Source organism: Chenopodium album, chromosome 11 (genome assembly GCF_948465745.1).
Source record: "Chenopodium album chromosome 11, dcCheAlbu1.1, whole genome shotgun sequence".
In the NCBI taxonomy this organism is placed as follows: domain Eukaryota; kingdom Viridiplantae; phylum Streptophyta; class Magnoliopsida; order Caryophyllales; family Amaranthaceae; genus Chenopodium; species Chenopodium album.
In genome coordinates, this window is record NC_137844.1 from 52,556,641 (window position 1) to 52,572,997 (window position 16,357).

Below are 16,357 nucleotides of genomic sequence, written 5' to 3' on the forward strand. Positions count from 1 at the left end.
CGGTTATAGGAAAACAAGCACGACCCAAGTTTCAATTAAGGCCTTGAATGACTAATGGATCTTTGTCAAAATTTTGGTTGGATTTTGGCTTATCAAATTCCAAGTGGTCTAATTAGCCAAATTATGTTCAGTCCGTCTTGTGTGTGGCCAGCCACACCGTGTGACCACTTATAAAAGAACAAAGTAATCCATATAAAATTGACTAAGTAACCCCTGTAATACTAACTGAGTAACCCCTATAACACTAACCGAGTAACTATATAGCACTGACGAAGTAATCCCTTTAACACTGACCAAGTAACGCATATCTATATATATACTAAAATAACAACTGCTGATGTCATCATTGCCTACGTGTCACTTTTTTATTTAATTTTTTCCTTCCAAAATGCAAGGATGATGTCATATATATATATATATTTTTTTTTTTTTTCTTTTTAAGTTACTCTATTTAACATAGCTTTGAAAATATATTCCATTTGAATTTTTAAATTTTATATTTTGGGTTTTCTACACATATTATGCTATTTATTTATTTACGAGTTGTTAACAATAGTTAATAATATAATTGAATTGAAATTTCCTAATTAAATATGAAAATTATGCACTTTCGGGAATTGTATATTTATATTTAAATAGAAATTAGTTAAGAAAAATGAGGAAGTTATTTTCTTTCACTACATCTTAAAAGTCTATAATTCAATTTTTATTTTAAAATCGTGCATCGCACGGGGTTAATCTAGTTACAATAACGAAGTAACTCCCGCCACACGATGCAGCCACATATAAAACTTTGTGAATTATGTTTTGGTAAACGCTTTTTTAGGCATTTAGCCAATTATTTGTTTACTCCATATTTTATCGTCTATATACTCTATACCATTATCCAAAATTGTTTGTCATACTTCCCTTGTTCTTATTCTATTGCAATAATTGAGTTTCTATACTATCAACACGCATCTGTTTGATCATTTAATACTTTGTGATTTTTACATAGAAATTACAATCCATAGCAATTTGAGTCTTATTAGATTCATGTTCATATATACTTTTAAAAAATCAATTGTTTATAACTATATTTTTACCAGTCTGTTTACAAAATTACAACTAATGTTTCTAAATAAAACACCTTTGTTTGTTCCTTTTTATTCTTTCTTATTATACTTTGTATATTTTTTCCCCTATTGAAATTCACCACATCAATTTTTTCTCTTTAATTGCCTAATAATTGTGAAAATACAAAATGTTAAGAACAAATAGGGAATAGTGGAGGCAAGGAAGAATTCCTGATCAAGGGTTAATAGGAACACAAACATAATCTCATGAAACATTTTACGTGCGGGAACAAATTTGGTACTTTATCAGGTTGATAAAGATACTACATATTGTTGTTCAAATTTTTAGCTTACCAAAATTATAACATAAGAAAACACAAACATAATCTCTAATGTTGCATACACGAAAGAAGTATGCTATACCTCAAACAAACTAACGGGCATTTAGTATGAAATTATAGTATTCAAGAAAAGATTACAATTTTGTTTGTAGTGTCATTTTAATCACTCTCTTTATCTTCTTCTAATCCCTGATCTTCTTAGCATTGATACGCTACTCCATGGTCCTGTGAAAGGAACAACTCAATTAAAAACTCTAATGTTGCAAACACGAAGGAAATATGTTATATCCAAAAAAATAAAAAACGGGCACATAAAATAAAAATGGGCAAGTTGATACAGAATAGGTCAGTATTTGTAAACCTTTTAGAATACAAATTAAAATTATAAAATCCTATATTGATCAATGTTATTTTATTTCATATACTACGTACGATATTACTTAAATTCTTAACTCCTTATATGTATGTCTTAGTGTTTTATATATTATTTTTGAATAAAAATTACTCCCAAATAATTTGAAAAAGGCAAAAGCTAACAAATATCTGGAGGCGTTAGATAAGATAATTAAAAGTAGAAATATTAACTTAAAATAAACATTAATTACACTGATTAACGTGTGATTTGACATGCATTTTCAAATTAATTCCATATATTAGGAAATTTTTTAAAGGTAAACTCATACGGCGTAAAAATATTCAAAATAAGTGTGACATATAATAATAGCACGCTGTTGAATTCTTCAAGTTATAGCAGACTAGCTGTAAGTAATAAATGAATTGGTCGTTAGATGTTAAAGCGGTTTCAATAGGAAAAAAATTTAAACGCATTTTACATCATCTTATACATTATTTTAAGTGGTCTTTGCATAGAACTTATTGGAGTTCTATATAAGAAAAGATTGTGTTACTCAACAATGGCACAAATCTCACAAAATATTCTCAACTATATATTGATATTACAATATGGATGTGTTGAGTTATATTATGTGGACACTACCAATATTTCCAATTATAATCTTTTTATTTATTTCATTTGCAAAAACCAAATCATATGATAAAAAATTACCTCCCGGACCTTCTCCTTTACCTATAGTTGGAAACCTCTTGCAATTGTTACCCAACACCAAAAAACCTCACAAGTGCTTCACCGAGCTAGCTAAGACTCATGGCCCCCTAATGAGCCTTAAGCTCGGCTCCATTACCGCCTTTGTTGTCTCAAACACAACACTTGCCCAACAAGTCTTACTAAAAAACCATGATGTTTTCTCCACCCTATATGACCTTGATGCTATCTAAGCTCATGATCATGAAAAGTTCTCTATTGGACCGTTACCGGCCTCTTCACCTAAGTGGAAGGTCCTTAGGAAAATTTACAACACCCGTCTATTGAGTGACAAGATGCTTGAACAAATGCAAGATCATAGATACCGCGAATTGGAGAAGTTGCTATGTTATGTAAAAGAATGTTCTCAAGCCAACATCTTTGTTGATGTTGGACAAGCGGTTTATGATGTTTCTTTCAATATGGTAGCTAGCACTATTTTCTCTATGGATTCGGATAGCGATTCGAGGATAAAAGAGATTAAGGGTTTGATGGATTGCATTATAAAAGTGATAGGGAGTCCTAACATAGTTGATTGTTACCCCTTTCTTAAGAGTTTTGATCCACAACGTATTAGACATCGGTTAACAAATTATTGTGTTAAATTGTTTAAGTTATTTGATGAAATTGTAGACATGAGATTGAAGTCTAGGAAAGGCCAAGTGCAACGTTTAGGGTTGTACAATGATCTATTGGATGTGATCTTTGATGTTATGGAAGAACAAAGGGACAACATCAGCCAAGATCAGCTCCACCATCTACTTTTGGTAAGTGATGAATATTCCTAAAAATGATTGTCCATTTAATATTTGCACTATTTTCAAAGCACACTTTTGGTATAGTGACTGTATACTTATAATTTCAATTTTTTTCCCCGAACTATTTGCACAATTTGACCGTAACATTATTTTTGATGTGCAAAATGTTAGGATCTCCTTGGTGCTGGAATGGACACAACTTCAAAAACAATGGAGTGGGCAATGGCAGAGTTACTTCGCAATCCTATCATTCTACGAAAGTTACAAGAAGAAATAGACGGGGTGATGGGAAAAGACAATTCAACAACCATCCTAGAGTCACACGTCTCTAAACTTCCATACCTACAAGCAATTGTCAAGGAAACTCTAAGACTTCATCCATCGGCTCCATTATTACTTCCTCGTAAAGTGGAAAAAGACGTAGAAATTGATGGCTTTCAACTCTCTAAGGGTGCAATGCTTATAATTAATGCATGGGCTATTGGGCGCGACCCAAAAACTTGGTGTGACCCGGATTCGTTCATTCCGGATAGGTTCTTGGGGTCGGAGGTTAGTATGCAAAGCCAATTTAACAAGCTATTTACATTTGGTGGAGGAAAGAAGATTTGCCCTGGGATATCATTGGCCACAAATATGATTTCATTGGTTTTAGGTAACTTAATCAAATCATATGATTGGAAACTTGACGACGTTGGGGAGCTTAAACAAGTTTTGGACATGGATGATTATTATGGAATTACCATAAAAAAAGCTAAGTCACTACGTGCTATTCCCATTAAGCGTTCTTCATAAGTCATGACATATAGGATATAGTTACGTGGTATAAGCTTTTTTATTGCATGGATAATAAAACCTGTATATTACATACAAGCATTTTTTTTTCTTTTTCTTCTGCAAAATACATTTTCGAGGTTTGTAAAATTGTAATACAAGTAGAACAATAAATGACAAATGGCGTAGAATAGAAATTACTCGTAAAAAAGAAATTTTTTTACACTTAATTAATAATGCTCACCATTTTTTTTTTCAATTTACTTTATAAACCACATAGCTTTGTGATAAAAGAGGAAAGGTAATAACAATCATAACATGAATTCAAGTGAGACCTACGAAACTATAAACGGTTTTTAATAACCTCCTCTGTTTTATTATAATTGCAACATTAAAGTCTGCACGAACTTTTAGGAAAACAATAGAATGGAGACAAAAGATATTTTTTTTTATTTTATTTAAAATACTACTCCGGTTCTTGTTAGTCGCAATAAACATAGATATTGCGGACTCCTAGGAAAAAGAACTTAAGTGTAGTTAGTGAAAAATAAGGGCATATACTTAAGTATCAATCAAACCAAAAAAAAAAAATAAATAAAAAAATTCAACTAGCTAAAATCAAACACATAACCCATCACCACTAGCACCACCTAGCACACCGAAACCACCAATCACCACCACCTAGCAGCACGAAAACCACCAATCGATAAAACCCAGCACCACCGACACAACCCAGCACCAACTGACCGACAACACCCACCACCACCAACACAACCCAGCAACAACCACCGACACAACCCAGCAACAACCCACGATTTGAACCACTCACCACCACCGACACAACCCAAGATCTGAACCACCCAGCAACAACCCACGATCTGAACCACACACAATCTTAACCAACCACGATATGTAACCTACTCAACAACGGCGATCTGAAACCACACCGATAAGCGACGATCTGAAACAAGCAACAACGATCTGAAATCACTCACGATCGACGATCTAAAAACACACTGACAATCTGAAACCCAAGATCTAAAACCACCCAGCCTTGACGAACCCGCCACTCTTAACCCACAAAACCACTATGATTATGGGGTTCACTACTAAAAAACAACCCATTTCTGACGGAAAAATTCTGTCGAAATCACTTTGAAATCCTCGAAAAACCCGTTTCCGACGGAACGGGTTGTCGGAAAAGGTTTGGCAGGAAAAACGGTCCCTTCCGACGGAAATTCATTCGTCGGAAGTGATTTTCCGGCACTGAAAAAATCTGTCGAAAATTTTCGACGGACACAATTCTATCGGAAATTTGCAAGGGAAATTCCGTTGGAAAATAATTAAAAAAAAAAAAACAAAAAAAAAGCCTCCCACCACCCCTACCACCAGCCCACACAACCAACTACCAGCCTACACCACCAGCCCCCCTAACCCGTATTACCAGCTCACACCACCAGTTACCAACCCGTATCACTAGCCCCCCTAACCCGTATCACCAGCCCCCTTAACCCATTCCACCACCCACAACCACTAGAACCCCTACCCACCTAACCCTAACCCACATAAATGAGCCTAGATCTACCACCCCACCTAAGCAAACCACCCCACCCCCACCTAAAACCACCACCGCCACCGCCGAAACAAACCATCACAACCCAAAAATTAAAAAAAAAAAAAATCCCAACCCAATACCTAAACTCCAACGGCCACCACAACCACATATGTTCGATCTAGTAAACCAGAAACCCGAAAATAAATAAAAAAATGAAAACTGAAAAAAAAAATCTGAATAAAAAAATTGAAAACAAATGATAAAAATAAATTGTAGATCTACTACACTTACCACAACAATTCGACCACAATCAACCAAATTTAGTCTTGAATTTGGTTATATAAGGCCAAATTCAACCATAAAAACGCTAGATCTATCGTTTCCATGGTCGAACTTGACCTTAAAACCATAAATTAGATATAAAAAAAAACATTTCGGGAGCTTGGTTGGAAAATAACTCGGGGATGCTTCATGGGCTAGCTTGGCCGGAAATCAACAGAAGAGAGGGAGTAGCGAGAGAAGAGAGGGAGTAGCGAGAGAGAAGAGATAAAGAGAGTAGATAGATGAAGAGAGAGAGGGAGTGCGACGATGTAAGGGAAAGAGAAAAGAGAAAGGGAAACTGAAATGAGGGGGTTGCTTTAGGGTTAGCTATACGCCGTTTTCTTTTTTAAAAATATATATAGTCAGATGCCTTTTTGTCGGAAATTAAATATTTTCCGACGGATTTAAATTCGTAGGAAATTTCCGACGGAATTTTCCGTCGGAATTTCTTACGAAATTTTCGTCGGAACTGTTTGAAATCCGTCGGAAAGTTCTGACAGAATTTTATTCCATCGGAAATTTTGCGATTTGCGACGGATTTTCGTGTTCGTCAGAACACTTCCGTCGGAAATCGGCCTATTTCTTGTAGTGGTTGGAGGAGGAGAGAGAAAAATAATGAGGATGAGGGTACAACTAATTAATCTTGGTGGTTTAATCTAATGAAATCAGATTTGTAATTTAATAAGGTTGTTTAAAAAAAAGTAAGGATATATTGGTCTTTTACCACCCAAAAACTTACTAAAAAAGAAAAGAAACAAAATTGTTACAAGTAATGTGAACTATCCATTTTTGATAATTATTGCAAGTAACAAGAATCAAAATCGGACGTAGTATAAAGTATTTGGCGTGATGCATTGCCAACTCTAACAGCAAATTATTAATTTTGATTGACAACAAATTATTCATATTAATTTGTTGATAATAATAGCAATAATTTGTTGATAATAATAGTAATAAAATGATTTATTTTGGTTGCTAACCGATTCGGAGTATTACTTGATAGTTGATACTCCTTACTATAATATGTTATCTTTAATAAAATTGGTTTTTCTCCAAGTGGCCATGTTGTATTAGTTGTACACCTCACGAGTCACAACCGTGATTGTCAATTTGTCAGTACGTGATCATAGTAGACCATATCTCTGTATATCTCATATTTTAAGAGAAGATTAATGCTGCCATGCTTGCCATGCTTGCCAAGTTACCCATAACTTATCATTTTATCAATGTGAAGTTGTATGCCCGCTTTTTTAGATTTATTTCTTATGTTTCCTTTAAGTTTGCCTGATTATTAGGAGTATAATACGTCTTTTTTAGGGGAAAGGAAATGAACTCATACTCAATCATGTACTATTATTTTGATCTAGTATTTTACGACCTAGATAATACAATAAGAGCGAAAGGGGTTGTGTGCTCATGTTTGTAATATCAAGTGTTAATCGGTGTTATTAATATTAAGGTTCGTTTGGCATCACTGTGATTTTCTGCTTTTTGGTTTTTTGTTTTTCTAAATCATATGATATATGTCATATAATGAATAAAAAATTAGTCAAACTTATTAAAATCATAAAAATTTTGAAAACTGACAACAGAAAAGTGGGAATACCTTTTTCTTGTTTCCTGTTTTTGGTTTTTTGTTTAAAAAAAAAACTAGAAACCGAAAACAAAAAACAATGCCAACCAAGCCCTTAGCTTTATATTTGATTTTTCCGTTTATTTCTTCTACAGTATCATTTTCCTTAACCAACGACAATATCTTATAAGGGCAACATACAAAGTTAGGACCCATCTTCAAATCCATTAACGGATTAGGGTAAAAGTCTTACTGTCTTATATAAAGTGTATTATAAATTCTTAGTATTTGATCGAGTTATTAAGATCATTACTTAAGTGACCCGATCTTTAATTTGTTTTGTAATAATACCCTTACGAGCCTCTATATACTTCTATAAATCAACTACAAAAAATAAGGTACAACTCAAATGAAATAGCTAAATAATGGTTATTTTTCTTTACAAGAAAAGTATATTAAGCGACTATTTTAAAAAGATCATAACGTACAATGATACCATGCAATAGAAGTCTCAAAAACTACCCCATTCTTATAAGTTATAATCATTTATAGGATGGGGCATACAAACTACCAAAAAAAATAACAGGATAAACTTAAAGTGTAAGAAACTCATTATTTAAGCACGTTGAGGATCTTATGCATTATTGGAGGCTATTGCTATATATTATTGCTATTGCTTTGGCCTCTATACAAGAAAGATCAAGTCAATCAACAATGGCACATCTATCAATACTCTCCTCACAAAACCAACTCACATATACTCAAAATACACATCAAAACATGGATTATTTGTTGAGCTATATTAAGTGGGCACTACCATTATTTCCAATCATAATCTTTTTCTTAATTTCATTTGCAAAAACCAAATCATATGATAAAAATTTACCTCCCGGACCTACATCTTTACCCATCTTTGGAAACCTCTTGAATATGTTACCTTACATAACCAAACCTCACAAGTACTTTGCCGAGCTTGCTAAGACTCATGGCCCTATCATGAGCCTTCAAATAGGCTCCATCACTACCGTTGTCGTTTCGAGTTCCATGCTTGCCAAAGAAGTCCTCCTAAAAAACCATGATATTTTCTCCACCCTCTATGGCCTTGATGCTTTTCGAGCTCACGATCATGATAAGTTCTCCATTGGCTCATTATCGGCCTCTTCACCCTTGTGGAAGGTCCTTAGGAAAATTTTCAATACTCGGCTATTGAGTAACAAGTTGATCGAATCAATGCAAACTCATAGGCACCAGAAGTTGGAGGATTTGTTATGTTATGTGAAAGAATGCTCGCAATCTAACATCTCACTTGATGTTGGACAAGCGGTTTATGATACTTCTTTCGATATGGTATCTAGCACTGTCTTTTCCATGGATTCGAGTAATGATGCAAGAATAAAAGAGGTTAAAGCTTTGATGGATTGTATCATAAAAGATATAGGGAGACCTAACATAGTTGATTGTTATCCTTTTCTCAAAATGATCGATCCACAACGCATAAGACATCGTTTAACAAGTTATTGTGTCAAATTGTTTAAGTTATTTGATGAAATTATAGATATGAGATTGAAGTCTAGGAAAGATCAAGTGCACGGTTTGAATTCTTCGTACAATGATTTGTTGGACGTGATGTTAGATGTTATGGAAGAACAAAGTCACGAAATCAACCGTGATCACATCAACCATATGCTATTGGTAAGTATACTACTTTGCCTCTCACAAGATTGCACATTTATACTTTGTTTTATAAATACGTGTAAAATGAGTAAATAGGACAATTTTGCAATGGCTACAATAATTTTGTAGCCATTTTAACTTTATAATCATGACCTTTCATTTTTAATACTAAATCTACACCATTCACCACTACTAGAAAAAAGCTCATTTACCGATGGAAATTACCGATGGCCTTTAATATCCATCGGTAAAAATGAAATTTACCGATGGTTTTCTAAGCCATCGGTATTTAGAGAAATACCGATGGCCTAGCTATCGGTATATTTTTTCTGATAGCTTTCGTCCATCGGAATATTATTTTTTTTAAAAAGAAAATTTAATTTTTTACCGATGGTTAAAAGCCATCGGTAAAACAAAAATACCGTGGTTTTAGACCATTGGTATTTTACCGATGGCTTTTTTAAAAAACAAAAAAAAAAATCGGATTTTTTTGTAATCCTAAAATCCTAAGGAACCCTAATTTTTTGTCAGTCGAATCCGCCTCTCTCCTCTCATTTCTCTTCTCTCTCCTCACGCCTCTCCTCCCCTTCTCCTCTCTCTTTTCTCCTCCTTCTCTTTTGCTTTCACTGCTCTCCATCTCCTATCTCCTATTTTAGCACTCTTTTTTTCACCATCTTCTCCCTCATCAAAACCACCACTTCCATAACGAGCCATTGATTTTCTTTATGAATTTATGTGGTTACTAGCATCACAATCAAGAGCATTTACTTTTAAATCGAAGTTTACGGTTTTTTTTGTTCAATCTCGACCATGAAAATTCCAGATCTGGAATTTTCATGGTCGAGTTTGACCATTTAAACCAAAAAAATGTGAAATATCATAAGGTATGTCGATTTTTATTTAAGATTGTGGGTTACTTTCGTTTTTGTATGGTTTAAATTTTGATTACATTGTTTGATTTATTTTGGTTGATTTCGTTGACTGTTGTATAATTTTTGTGGGTGTAATTTTGATTTCGTGGGTTGATTTTTGTGGGTTTAAATTTGATTTTGTGGATTAATTTTTGTGGATTTGTTTAATATTGTGGGTTGATTTTTATGGGATTCATTTTTGTGGGTTTTTTTCATTTTTCTTTTCAGATCTACAATTTGTATATTTTTTCTTTGTTCTCTTAAATTTGTTGGTGATTTTTAGTTGGTGGTGGTGGGTGGTTTACGGTGGCTGGTGGTCTTAAGTGGTGGCTGGTGGTTCACGGTGGTTGGAGGTGAAAAGGGATGTGGTCGACGCTGCGGTGAGAGGTTTTAGGTGGTGGTTGCAGGTGGTTTAGGCGGAGGTGAGAGCTGTTAGGGTTAGTAGAGGGTAGGGGGAGGTATGAGGTGGTACAGGGCAGGGGGGGGTGGGGGGTAGGGTATTAATTTTATTTTTATTTTTTTATTACGATTTACCGATGGCTAAAAGCCATGGGTAAAAAAAAATTCCGATGGCTTTTGCCATCGGTATTTTAAAAAAATACTACGTGATTTTGCCATCGGTAAAGCCATCGGTATCAATTTTACCAATGGCTTTTCCATCGGAATTTCTTATTTTTCCGATGAGTGGTTTTCCGTTGGCCAAATACCGATGGCTGCCATCGGTAAATGTGATACCGATGGTTTTTGGCATGTTTACCGATGGTTTTTGGCCATCGGTATTTGGCTCATTTCTTGTAATTCACTAAGTTGACCAAAAAAATTAAGTTGACCATTAGATATTTTAAATATTGTACCTTAAGCAGATCCTCTTTGGCTCTTTCATTCCCTCTATTTTCATGAATCTCGATATCCTCTCATTTCTAATTCAAGGCTTTAAGCTATTTACATGGCTAATTAGCCGTCATTCTCATCTTTCTTTTATTTGTCGGTGTAATCGACATTCTTAATTAATAAGTGTAAAAAGTTCTTTAACTAACATGATATCTTAATTTGCAAATTTGCAGTAGGCATTCTTTATCACCGAATATGTATTATCTCAAGCTTTTTGCAATGGTGAAAGTAAAATCCATATTCAGATTTTCTTTAACCCAGAAATGACATAGATGTTGTACTATTGAAAAAATTTAAAATCTTTTTTTTTTTTTTCATGTTATATGATCTTGATTAACTTTAGCCCACATCTTGGTTAATTAGTAAAATAAAGCAACTTGATCATGAAAATGATATGAATATTTGACATTACAGGCTTCTACCATTTTGCAGTTTTTGTCATTTCTATGAAAAAAGCAGTTACGGAGTTTTTTTTTTAGGTTTTTTTTTTTTTTTTGAAGGTCAAAGTATAAGAAAATGGATGAACAAGATTAATCCAAATAAATGAAGGGTTGAGATTTACCCTCATTATAATGGCTACATTTTTATTGTGGCTATTGAATAACCTTTCAAAATAATGACATAATCGATATAGTATTGTGTTTGATGTACATATGATAGGATTACCTTGGACCTGGAATGGATACAACTTCGAAAACAATGGAGTGGACAATGGCGGAGTTACTTCAAAATCCTATCATTCTATGCAAGTTGCAAGAAGAATTAGATAGAGTGATGGGAAAATACAATACAAAAATAATCTTGGATTCTCACTTCTCCGAACTTCCATACCTACAAGCAATAGTTAAAGAAGCACTAAGACTTCATCCAACAGCTCCATTATTACTCCCACGTAGAGTAGTGAAAGACGTAGAAATTGATGGCTTTCAACTCCCTAAGGGTGCAATGCTTATGGTTAACGCATGGTCTATTGGACGCGACCCACAAATTTGGTCCAACCCGGATTCATTTATTCCAGAGAGATTCTTGGGGTCGGAAAATGATGTAACGAGCCAATTTAATCAATTGTTTACATTTGGTGCGGGAAAGAAGATTTGCCCTGGGATGAACTTGGCCATACGTATGATTTCATTGATGTTGGGTAACTTGATTAAGTCATTTAATTGGAAACTTGAAGACATTGGCGACATTCAACAAGTTTTGGACTTGGATGACATATATGGCATCACCATAAAGAAGGCCAAGTCGTTACGTGCATTTCCCATTAGTCGTTTGTCATAAATTAATTATGTGAGCTCGTAAGGATTACCACAAATTTATAATTTATCTGTCGTCTGTATTAAAAAAATTATAGAAAACAATTAGATAACTTCATATTAAAAGGAAAAAAAAAAAATAATTTATAATGTATTTTCCATCAATTGGATGTCTAAGATGTAATCATATAACTAATATATAAAGCTAAACTTTTAGCTAGGTTACGAGGCAGCGACACTTGGCATTCCAATTTTTTGCCAAGCGTCACGCCACGTTAAATAGATTTAAATAGGTTTCATAAGATTATAAAGTTAGTTTAGAATTCTATTTGGATAGAATTATAAGATAAAATTGTTAGTTTAGAGTTTTTTTTTTTTTCGATAAAATACCAATATTTTAGATGTACAAACTAATATATAAAGCTAAACTTTTGGTCAGGTCACGAGGCAGTGACACTTTGCTTTCCAAATTTTCGCCAAGTGTCGCGCCACGTTGGATAGATTAAATAGACTTCATAAGATAAAAAAATTTAGTTTAGAATTCTATTTGGATAGAATTTTACGATAAACTTGTTAGTTCAGAGTTTTATTTTCGATAAAATACCAACATTTTAGAGGTACAAATTGAATTATAATTTTATTCAAAAAAATTATTAGATTATAATTCTCCAAAATTATCATATAAATTTATTTTTTGTATCATAATATTTTTTAAGGCGAAGGAAGTAGTTCAAAGAGTAAAACATCTATTATAATATATACTAATCGGTTAAAATAATATACTTCACAATCTAATAGAGTTTTATTACTTTGTAGACCTGTCAATAAGGGTCGGGTTATGAGTCATCTCATATTGGGTCACTTCAGGTTACGAGTCGACAAAAAATGTTCAAACTTTGCCCAAAGTTTTGGGTTCGGGTCAACCCAACGGGCATTGAACATTTATTTTATTTTATTTATTTTTTTGCTATTTTATTTATTTTTTTAATGTATTGAATCGAACATTTCCTCCAACATTATTATTAGTCATTACATGTCTACTACATAGCAAATCGTCACAAAAGCACATCAAATCCTAACTAATTTTGTATCAATGATATATTTTAAAATTTGACATATAGATCAAATATTTATCTTAAAATTCAATAAATAACCCGGACATCACACGAGTACAAAACTAGTTAACTAATATATCCAACACTACCAAATAACTCATTAAATGTTATTTTTTTTTTTTTTTTGAAGATCATCATTAGTTATTAACATTGTATCTCATTGAGTGGTATTGATTAGTCCATAGTCCATTTGGAGTTCGACTTTGGATAAAGTCTACCATTTTCTCCTTCTAATTCATATTTGGCTAACTGTTTGCTAGTTGCCATTATTGTTAGTTTGTGTTACAGACTATGCATGGTTAGTACAAATCTGGTTTCCATCGCTCACATTACAAATCAAACGATAGGAAATCATGGATCTATGTCAAGCATAATAAAGGTCTACCTAAAAAGCCTTAATCGGTTTAATCCTCAAAATTTCGATCCCTTTGTTCACATTAATTTGAGGAAGGGTTCTTTCGAGGAAGCCCCAGTTTACCTTTAGGATAAACAAAAATGAAAAATTGTTTATCAAATAATGACATTTTTGTATAAATCAACAAAATATTTCAATCAACCTAATATTTTTGTAAATAAAACAATATTTATAGGACCCAACTTAAATTGTTGACTTATTTACAAAATATCACCAAATAAATATTTTTTGTTTATCATAAAAATTAAAGTATATTTTTTTGGTTCTATTGAAACAAGATCCTCTTAAATAACTTGTCCATGGTCCGCTATTGATCTCAACTTCTTTTGGCGACTAAAAAGCTTAATTTCTTAAGAAGAAAGACTCTATTACAAAACAAAATGTCCAACCTTAAAATGAAAGTTTCTGGTAGCTCAATGGTCACATACTCACCTGCTTTGGCCCATACTTAAAAAATCAAGCGATCCAAAGCTCTAATTTTATTTTATTTATTTTTGTAATTGTTTTTGACAGGAAAAGTTCTAAACTACAAAATGAGGAAAACATGAACTATATTATGGGACGGAGGGTATAATAATCTTTACATATTATCCAAAAATAGAAATTGAAATAACATTTTGGCTCTCCAAAATAGGAAAATATGAACTATATTATGGGACAGAGGGAGTATCCTTTATTTATTTCTATCTTTTATGCATTTCTGATTAGATGAGGTTTGTAATAGGAAACTAGATAAATCTTAGGTATGAATATAATCAATCTAGGATTATTTATTCTTGGGAGCTAAGTAAAATATCCTAATTGATATTGGTTTCTAGCGATTAGCGTATATAAGATGGTTTATGCTTACTATAAGGCTTTTTGAAAATAACCAACAACTATTTTTCTCGTTTTAGTAACAACCAACAATTATTTTATTTTGAATTTTTCCGTCTACTATTTTCAAAAAAACCGTAGATAGGACCCACAATGACGTCACGTCATATAGGTGGCAATCTAGAAGGAATATGTAATGTTTTTTAATATAGTCGGTGGTGAAATTTTAGAAAATGATTGTCGATGATTAATACTAAAACGAGAGGAAAATCATCAAGAAGGTTATTGTCTTATTTTTTCAAGAACTTAATAAAACAATATTTTTGTTTGAGGGGTAGAAAATTTCTTCATAAACATTATTGTCTATTTTATTATGGTGTTTTGCTATTTATTTTACATCGTATGAGAGGGTGAGTTCCAAATCGTTTCATTGCAAACATCCGTTATAACATAATCTAATTGTATTATTAGTTTTTATAAATATATACTAGTATTAAGTATCTACATAATTAGGACGGTGAAGTAGTGGTGAGGAAAGATTTTGCAACAGCTGCGTAATTACTAATTTCAATGCGTAAGATCCAAATTGATTGTTTGACCAAATCTGATATTCAATTAACATTGTTTTCAGTACTCCTATACATACTATACTAATATACTATGATCTGAATTCTGAAGAGTATCAAGTATTGTGATCTTGAATTGCATAATAAACGTGCAGAAGAGGTGGATTGTACGGTATTTATTGTTACTTTGTTAGATACAAGGGATCTTATCACACAAATACGTACTCGATCTGTATTCTACGATATTGATCATATCCCATATCTCTACATTTATCACGGTTATATTCCAAATCGATCGTCAATGTCTCTTGCATAGTTGCATGGAAGAGCTGGACTGCTGGAGCATTAACTGATCTGATGAAGCAGAGTCACCAAATGCATCAGCTTTCACAATTCAATATTGAGGAGAAATGTACCTTAGCTTATCCGCATTCAAAAGAACAGAGCCTAATCCCTACAAGTAACCCCTGACTAAACGAGTAACCCTTTACAAGTACCCCCGCCACACAGTGTGGCCGACCACATGCATACAAAAAATTGTGCTGTGATATAGGGACGTCATATCTGGGTGATTTTATTACAACGTTGGCGATTTCACATTTATCAATGGATATAAAGAGCCCAAGCACACAAACCCAAACCTTGCTACCACTGAGCCACGCTTCTTAACCTGTCTCACTTATGCACACAGAATTTATTTATTCTTTTTTTTCTATTTTTTTAAAATTAAAGGGACAAATCGGCAAGAAAACCGCAAGAGAAATTGTCCTCAAGGCAAGCACTTGTGTCTTTTTTGGATATGCTCAGTCCGAATATAGATAGATGCTATGACGTGAAATCCAAGAGACTCGATGTATCCTTGAATGTTCTCTTTAATGAGGTCACCTCATATTTTCCTTTTCTATATGTAGAAAAAAGGGGAGCGGGGAAGGAAGAACATTTAACTTTGACACATGAGGTGGCGAGTTTGGCTAGGAGCAAACAGCCATCCTCTCACCATATAATCAGCTCGAATCCATTTCTGCCTCATCACCTTCATCTTGGTTGACCCATCCAAAAAACCAAGCTTGGTCCGCTTCTGTGCCTAACGGCCCCGCGCCTATCGACTTGTCTAACGAACCTAGCATAAACTATACTATTTGACTTCGAATCTGACTGAGTCGGCTTGGTTTGGAAGAAGGAAATGAAATATGAACAACCGCGCTGGTCGTCGATAGGCATTTCAGGTTCCGGAGCG

The 16,357-nt window shown here is 33.5% G+C and overlaps 1 protein-coding gene and 1 pseudogene across 1 annotated transcript; both read left to right on the top strand.

Annotated features, from left to right (window-relative positions):
* The first annotated feature begins 2,359 nt into the window (after nucleotides 1–2,359).
* LOC145566833 (geraniol 8-hydroxylase pseudogene) lies at nucleotides 2,360–4,048 on the top strand (annotated as a pseudogene).
* A 4,190-nt stretch (nucleotides 4,049–8,238) lies between these two features.
* Nucleotides 8,239–12,328, top strand: LOC145569156 (geraniol 8-hydroxylase-like). The gene is made up of 2 exons (XM_081628517.1): nucleotides 8,239–9,168; nucleotides 11,613–12,328. Exons 1-2 carry the CDS (start codon nucleotides 8,257–8,259, stop codon nucleotides 12,231–12,233), a joined length of 1,533 nt encoding a protein of 510 aa, XP_081484643.1. The 5' UTR covers nucleotides 8,239–8,256; the 3' UTR covers nucleotides 12,234–12,328.
* The last annotated feature ends 4,029 nt before the right edge of the window (nucleotides 12,329–16,357 follow it).